The following is a 9,067-nucleotide window of genomic DNA, read 5'->3' on the forward strand; positions in this document are numbered from 1 at the left end:
CAGCAGCTCACATTTACTTTGTCTCGTGACATGGACTACAATTTCCCACAATGTAACAGCTTTCTTCCCACTTTCTCCCCATAGTTACCTCTTCCCTGTGTCCTTCCCTCCCATGCACTCCTGCCCTCCTGAGCTGTCTTCCCTGTGTATATACAGCCCTTCTATTCTCCCATGATTGATCTCTCCAAAGATTTTATCTACCTAATATTTATGTTCAGCTCATATGTCTGTTTTTTGTTTGGCTGGAAGCCACAGGAGTGGGTTCAATTCCAGACCTGAAGGGCCACTATGGGCCATAGTCTCAGAGGTTCCACCAGGCTCTATCAGACCAGCTAACCTGGTCCCTGCCCCCCTTTTTGTTAAATGATTCTGAGTTTTGTTCCTCATTGTTTTCCCACTCTGTCCAGGATCTTGGCTATAAGCTTTATAGAAGCAGACTGCAAGGCCTTTCTTCTAAAGGATCACAGGGTAGGTCTGAACCACCAACCTTTACTTTAGTAATTCAGTGCAAACCATTTACACCACCCAGGGACCTCATCAATCTTAAGGACATTTGTTAGAGGTGTACTATGATTACTTGTGATTTATATTCCTTACTAAACTACAGGTTACTTGAGGACAGGAGATAAAGTTTGCCCATAAAAGAACATAAAAAATTCTTCAAACTCAAAAAGGCTGACATATCAACCTTAGTTTTTCATCTGAAAAGTATAAGAGTTAGAGTAAACAGTTCCCCCTCCTACTTCTAAAATTTCATTCTTCTTTGAAATTAAATCTATATTTTAGGATATGTAGTTTGAGTTATCCCAACACTAAATAAAACACTTATTTTTGTTTAACCTAGATTGCCCTAAGAATTCTAAATAATTAGCTTTTCAAAATTGTCCTATGGAAAGGAAGACTCGTTAGCAAAGCAGATTAAGATGATGGGGTCTCAAGTTACAGGACTGAACACCAAAAAGCATATTTAAATAAATTCCACATTCACATGTACTAGACTGACTAAACTGAATCTGTTTATTCTTAATATTATTGCATTTTTGTATGCACATGAATTTGTCTTTAAGAAAATTACAATACCTTATTCATACTACACTTGCTCTAGCAGCAGCCTAATGAATAAAATAAAGATTTGGACTAGGACCCTCTATTTCTTGTCTTGGTTCCACAACTGTCCTGTTTACAATGGTGTTATCTTTACTGTTTGAAAGCAAAAAAATAAAAAAATAATAGAAAAATGAAAAAAACAATAACCCAGAAACTACTTAGGAAAGGGCATTTTAAAGATGAAATGTAAATGTCAAAAGCAGACTCTTCTTCTACAGAGGGTCATTTAAATATATCTGAAGCAGAAAAATGGTGAAACATGAAAGAAAATTCAGGTAAACAAAATCATACAAACAGAACTTAGAAAATGAGTAGTCAAAATAATCTGGCTAAAAATGGCCTTAAAAATGATTTAAATACTGACAGAGCCTGCTGGAACCCCTGAAACTATGGCCCCTAGCTGCCCTTCAGGTCTGGAATTGAACCCGCTCCTGTGGCTTCCAGCCAAACAAAAGATAGGTGTATGAACTGAACATTTACATTAGGTAGATACAGTCCTTCAAGAGATCAATCATGGCAGAATACAAGGGCTGTGTATGCACAGGGAGACAGCTCAGGGGCCAGAAGTACATGAGAGGGAAAGACACAGGGAAGAGGGGAGGAAAGGGGAAGAGAGCTGTTGCACTGTGGGAAACTGCAGTCAACGTCATGAGACAAAGTGTATGTGAACTGCTACGTAGAAAATGAATTTGCTCTGTAAGCTTTCATCCACATCACAATTAATAAATAAAAAAAAAAAAGACAGAAAAAGAAATGACTTAAATATCAAGTGTTTAATAAAAGAGAGAGAATTACGTAAATAACAGATTATCAGGAGCACTGGTAGCATAGTGCCTAAGGCACTTGACTGTTAACCAGAAGGCTTGTGGATCAAACCACCAGCCACTCCTTGGGAGGAAGGCTGGGCAATCTACTTCTGTAGTGATACCGCCTTGGAAACCCAAGGAGACCCAGGGTCGCTATGAGTCAGGTCCCAAGGAGGGGTCGCTATGAGTCGGGTCTGGGGGTCTGGCTCAACGGCACCTAACAACAACAACAACAGATTATCAACTTGATAGATCAGTTCAATTTTGTAAAAACATGCAAATATATAGAGATTGCAAGAATAAAGCAAAAACAGTTGTTATCATAATAAGAATATGGGCAGAACTTTTTAAAACCCTCCAGAAGGCTTTAATGTTGGTTCAATAATAAAGTTGAAATAGATTCATCCAATAGTTTTCTCAAAGTCTTTATTTAAACTGAAATATATTTGTTTTCTGAACAAATATAAACTCACTTGTTTTAACTGACTTCGCCTTTTTGACAAAAGCATGATATTTTCATTTAGCAAATCCCATTCTTTAGCTTCATAGCACATCTTCACTACTGCCACCAAGATACGGGATGTAGACACCATATCAGAAGCCTGTAAGAATGAAAATACATTCAAAGTTAATGCGGCAATGTTTAGTGAAATTAAGGGTAATTGTGGTTTTTACTACCATCTACTCACTGTACGGGTCTGTTTTTCCAAAGAGAGGAGGGTTTCAATGACTTCCTGAAGTCTTCCTTCCTAAAACAAAAAAGTTAAAAATGAACAATGAAAACAGCAACTCCAACACAAAGCTAACTATTCAGGTCTAAGATGAGTTGTTTCTGACCCAGAAAAGGAGAAACCAGAACTTATTCCAGTGGAAAAGGACCGTCCCCATGAATATTTTTGTTTTGTTTCCCTCCTTTTCACAACAGTTCTTGCTTCTCCAGTGGAGTCCGGGGGACTACAAGCTATTTTAACATTTAAAAATGCTTAACAGAAACAGAACATACAACAATGATCATATTCCCTGTAATAAAATATTATAAATTATGGTGTTTTGAGAGAAAATAAAAAGTTTATTTGGTGGTAAAAAGATCAGGAAACCTTGGTTTAATTTTCTAATAACATTAAAAATAATTTAGCAGCTGTGCCTAAAGGAAATAAAGACCTTCCTAAGAGTGCCCACACATACTCCACCAAAAGTAAAAGTCATGCCCTTAAGCAGACACTGACCTAGTACTCTCAATATACTCTTTAAAAGTTACACCATTTTTTTCCTCCCATGTTAATGGATAATAACCTTCCCACACTTTTATCTAAAAACCAAGATATTTTTATCCTGCAAAACCAACATATTCTCCCTGGACACATACTAACCAAAAAACCAAACACTGCCATCGAGTCGGATCCGACTCATATCAAACCCCTCCTTGGGTTTCTGAGGCAGTATCACTACAGAATTAGATCACCCCATTGTCCTTCTGAGAAGTGGCTGGCTGGTAGGTTTGAGCCAACAGCCTTCTGGGTAGCAGTCAAATGTCTTAGGCACTATGTCACCAGTGCTCCCAGGACACAATAAAAAATGGGAATAACACAATTCAAATAATATAAAACCTAAATGATAATACACCAGGACCAAAATAAGTCATCCTATTAAGAACACGGGAGCTCTGGTAGCATAGTGGCTAAGACACTTGCCTGCTAACCAGACAGCTGGCGGTTCAAACCCACCAGCCGCTCCTCGGAAGGAAGGTTGGGCAATCCTACTTCCGTAGTGATACTGCCTCGGAAACCCAAGGAGGGGTTGCTATGAGTCGGGTCTGACTCGACAGCACATAACAACAACAACAACATTAAGAACACACATTTTTATAAAAAACAAAATATAACCTCCACACAAAAATAGCATTTATTAAAGATACCATTAATAACCATAACTATCATGTGCACATCTCTGACAATGTTAAGAACTGGAAGTGAGCAGCAAACTTTTATTTAGAAATTGATTTTTTACCATAAACTTTATTTTCAATCATAGTGACACTCATGGATGGCACAAGTGACATGAGTACCATCCTTTTCTGCTGATTAAAGAAACTAAACAGCATTTGAAATAAGGGCACAATAAATGTTTGTTTTTGGATTTTCAAAATACTGCTTCCATATAATTTTTAAACTATAACTTTTTTTAGCACTACATACTGTATGGCCATTATTTGAACTTAAAGAATAGTGAACAAATCTATAAATTCTGCAAAGTTAAAGGCTAATAGACCTTAAGAGATCAGAGAATCTTCAAAGTAGAAGGACTGATACAAAGTATCTATTTAATTCAAGCACCTCTGTGGAGAGATTAAAGACTGAAGACCAAGCTGTTTCAATGACTTGTTCAGTCACAAAACCAATCAGCAGAGCCCTCAGCCTCTTCGTCCATTGTTCTGCTCTACTAAATAAACCTCTTACTATAGTAGTTTGAATCTTTTCTTTGATCAAAGCCATTTTCATAGGAAATGGCTGGTGACTGTCTGGCAACCAAATGATGTGCAAAACTAGTTCAAATGCAAAATACTCTTTATTGATGGCCACCTCAGGACCATAATCAAGACATCCTATCACCTTTACAATGAAGTCAAGTGACTGACCAACAAAATTTACTTTAATACACATGGCATTCTGATTCAGGGTCACTAGGAGTCAACTCAACAACACTGGGTTCAGGTTTGACACAGAAGCATGGGTTTTAAAGAACTCTGCCCTCCACGTGAAGGGATCACACATAGCTACAGAGCCATGGTCTGTGTTATTAACAAGGCATTACATGCCACTACTCAAACAGGAGTTTGTGGCTAGTCCTGTCAAAAGTCAGCAGTCACCTTAACATTCAACTCTATTGACTTTCTGCTTTACAATTACCCCAAACTATGCTCTATTTTGAGGTGCTCTGGTTATGCAGTGGTTAAAGCATTCGAGTGCTAACCAAAAGATTGGTAGTTTGAACCCACCAGCTACTCCACAGGAAAGATGAGGCAGTCTGCTTCTGTAAAGATTTACTGCCTTGGAAACCCTATGGGGCAGTTCTACTCTGTCCTACAGGGTTGCTATGACTCAGAATCGACTTAATGCAGTGGGCTTGGTTTTGGGTTTGGTCTTTGCAATCTCACTAAAATGTAAACTCTGTAAGGGCAGGACCATGGCTATACTGTTCGCCATTGTAGCTCAGTGCTCTGCACCATTCCAGGCACACAATACTGCTTCTGTGGACATTATGATATATCCCTTTACATTCTGTATCTTATTAACATACATGTCTTACCTCCCAAATGATGTATAATTTCCATTAGGGCCTAATCCTTGTTTCCCTTACACCAACTTGCACATAGTATGTGTTGAGCAAATCAATATTGACCCTATTCAGTTGACAATAGATCTTAATGGCCTACAATTCCTGACTCTAGCCATAATAACTAGGATGTGACAAATTCTATGGCTGACAGCTTAGTGCTATTTGAGGGATACCACCATCAACTTCATTAAATATAATTCTCAAGTCTCTAACCATCTCACTTTTTTCCTTCTAATCTCCCATATTCAATCCTATGGCTAAACACCTTGCTCCTCCCTTTCCTGTCTATTGACCCAGTTCCTGAAATCTCACCTCCTTAAATCCTACCTCTCCTGCCTCAACTCAGAAGGAACAAGATGTTGAGTTAGCCAAAACCAACTTGTAGAACATGGGACTTGTGTAACTCATTTTTCTCATAATAATCCCTGTACACAGGTAAATGACTAACGAGTCTCTCCAACATCGATATATGCTAGGTATCTGTATCTACTTTGCCTTCTAAATGGCCCAATCTTTTAGTGATTTGTTAAACAAGCTAAATCAGAAAAAGATCACCACAAATAATTGTAATTAAAGTCAATCTAATACTTTTTAACAGCCTATCTCTGAAAAGAGTCTATTGTCTAAGTTGCTAATAACCTGTAACCTGTTAGACATTTTACTTTTAATACTAACCTTGAGAAGAGGCTGCAGGTGACTAAAAGAAAGGAAATGACATCAAGAGGAAGGAGACCCAAAGGATAAATTCAATCTAAGAGTGTAAGCACTCCCCAAATAACCATTCACCAAATGTACCAGTTAAAAGAGGGGTGGGGAAGAGAAAGCTGTGCATCAGGAACTGCGAAATACCTTATCTTCAGCTCAGAAAAGACTCTCTTTAATTTTTAACTTCCCAATACAGGAAGAAAAGATGCTCATCAAGAACTAGCCTCACACCTGTGAAAAGCTGACCCGGCAAAAGCTGTGATACATTTACAACAACAACAGAAAGGGCAGCTGCTGAGGATGCTTACATACAACCAAACACCTCATGGGATTCGGTTCCTTGGTTTGGAGGCTTAGGGTCATGGTTTCATGGGATATTCCAGTTCATTGACCTAATAATGTGTTTAATAGTTCTGCTCTACCTTCCAGTTCCTTGTATAGAGTCTGGGATCTTAAAAGCTTGGAAGCAGCTGTCCAAGGCATGCCAATTGGTCTCTATTTGCCTAGAGCAAAAGATGAAGGACAATCAGAAATAGGAGGAGGATACAGAATGTGTGGCTGGTTGTCTCTGGTACCCCCACCCCCCACCCCCGCCATCCCTTGCCATGACAGCAGAGAAACTGGATGGTGCCAGCTACCGTTATTAAACATTTTCCTCTGATCAGCAGGAAAAAATGCAGAACAGACTTTCTGGAGCCATGGGAGCTGGCTAAACCTCTGAAATTACTGCCATGAGATAACCTTGAAAACTTAAACCAAAAATATCCCTTGAAGTCTTCTTAAAACCAATTAATGTTGTTACGTGCTGTCAAGTCAGATCCGACTCATAGTGACCCCTTTTTGGGTTTCCGAGGCAGTATTGCTACAGAAGTAGACTGTCCAACCTTCCTTCCGAGAAGTGGCTGGCGGGTTTGAACCACCAGCCTTCTGGTAGGTAGTCAAGTGCCTTATGCACTATGCTACCAGAGCTCCTGGCAAAACCAATGAATAGTTTAGCTTAACTAGTAAAAAATGTCTGCCTTGAACTTATGCTCTCTTAAGAGCTATCTATACGGGATAAATTGACAAAAACAACTGGCAAGATTAGACAGGAACCTTAGGGGGCAGTGAGTTTATGTCAGTGAGGAAGGACCAAGTCTGAAAAGGATAGTGAGAATGGTTGCACAACTGGAAGAATGTAATATCATTGAATCGTGCATGTAGAAATGGTTGAATTGGTTTATGTTTCGCTGTGTATATTCTTAACAAAACAAAATTTAAAAAAAGAAAAAGAACGGGTATCACTTTACAATCTCACCCATGTGATACAGGGTCCTCACCTACCCATCACAACAGCAGCCAGACTGTCCATGTTGCCTTGGGCAAAGCATTTAACTTTACTGACCTTCAATTTCACCTTCACCTTCAGTGGAATGAATATAGTAACAGTACCCAAGACACAGGGTTGATGTGAGGATCAAATCAGTATCAATAAAGAATTTCAAACTGCCTGGAACATAGTATGCTACTTTACCTCCTCCTGCTCATTTACATGAACTTTTATAGCAACAGGTATTAGTTATTGTTGCTATTTGACAGGAGGGTGTTAACACATAGACACAGAATTGTATTAGGTTACAATTGTAGGAGATTCAAATGGTCCCCCACAACTCCACAGCCATCAAGTCGATTCTGGCTCACAGCGACCCTGTAGGACAGAGTAGAACTGACCTAAAGCTGTAAAGCTTTATGGAAGCAGACTGCCTCATCTTTCTCTCACTCAAATGGCCCGGATTTGGCAATTTCACTATGCAAATCTAGACTCAGTCAGCTCTGCCATGTATGGTCTTCTCACCTGACACAGTCTAATTAAGAGTTTACACACAAATAATTTTTATCTTCAAATGATTTCCACCTTAAAAATTAAAAAAAAAAAAAAAAAAGTCTTAAGAAAATTAAGCCCAGAATTGATAGGAACATTGAACCTTTTCCAGAAGGCCTGTGCTCCATATGGCTCTGTTTAGATAAACCACTTAGGCTGCCCTAGCCTTAGTTTTCTCACACGTTATTTTCAAAATGAAAATAACAATACATTTTCACAATTTTAGTCTCCCAGTGAACCACCAATGACCCCTGCCTTCTCTCCTACCTGGCCCCCTAAAAAAACAACCCACACAAATGCCTTATTTTGTTTGGCTGGCACACTGGTGTTTTTTAATTTTTAATCAGAATCCAAATGCTTATATTGTATCAAGTTTAACAGGCCTGAACATTCCCACATGTTTTAAACACTTCCATTACCTAGCTGAGGAGCTTTGGTAGCATAGTGCCTAAGGCATCCAACTGCTAAGCAGAAGGTTGGCGGTTCAAACCCACCAGCCACTCCTCGAAAGGAAAGTTGGGCAATCTACTTTCAAAGTGATATCGCTTTGGAAACCCAAGGAGGGGTCGCTATGAGTCGGATCCGACTCAACAGCACATAACAACAGCAACAACAACATTACCTAGCTAACATCTAAAAAGTCATTTGACATTTGAGTTTGTAAAGAGCTCTTGTGGCATAGTGGTTAAAGTATTTGGTGCTAACCAAAAAGCCGGCTATCTAAACCCACCAGCTGCTCCGTGGGAGAAAGATGAGACAGTCTGTTTTGGTAAAGAATCACAGCTTTGGAAACCCTATAGGGCAGTTCTACTCTGTCCTAAAGGTTTGCTATGAGTAGGCATCAACTCGATAGCAGTGGGTTTGGTTTGTTTGGAGCATAATTGTTAGCAACAGCTCATGATGGAATTAATTCAACCACCACCTATACTCTAGTCAGGCAAACCCAGTTTTTAATCCTTGGTTCTACCTATTACTGTGTGGTTGTTAGGTGCTGTCCAGTGGGTTCTGACCCATGTTGTTGTTGTTGTTATGTACCGTTGAGTTGGACTGACTCATAGTGACCCCTCCTTGGGTTTCCAAGGCAGTTATCACTACAGAAGTAGATTGCCCCATCTTCCTTCCGAGGAGTGGCTGGTGGGTTTGAACCGCCAGCCTTCCGGTTAGCAGTCAAGTGCCTTAGGCACTATGCTACCAGAGCTCGCCTCTTCTTTCCCCGTAGGGAACCCTGTCGTTTTTTCTAAATCCAAAACAA

The 9,067-nt window shown here is 39.5% G+C and overlaps 1 protein-coding gene across 1 annotated transcript in view; it reads right to left on the reverse strand.

The window, feature by feature from the left end:
* Window positions 1-9,067, reverse strand: part of PSMD12 (proteasome 26S subunit, non-ATPase 12) — a 24,511-nt gene that overhangs the window by 13,898 nt on the left and 1,546 nt on the right. Inside the window, 2 exon segments of the mRNA XM_007959901.1 lie at window positions 2,387-2,515; window positions 2,603-2,662. Of these exon segments, the coding sequence (XP_007958092.1) occupies window positions 2,387-2,515; window positions 2,603-2,662 (189 nt within the window).

The sequence above is a fragment of the Orycteropus afer genome, unplaced genomic scaffold, assembly GCF_000298275.1.
Source record: "Orycteropus afer afer isolate SDZICR_OR568_19922 unplaced genomic scaffold, OryAfe1.0 scaffold00018, whole genome shotgun sequence".
In the NCBI taxonomy this organism is placed as follows: domain Eukaryota; kingdom Metazoa; phylum Chordata; class Mammalia; order Tubulidentata; family Orycteropodidae; genus Orycteropus; species Orycteropus afer.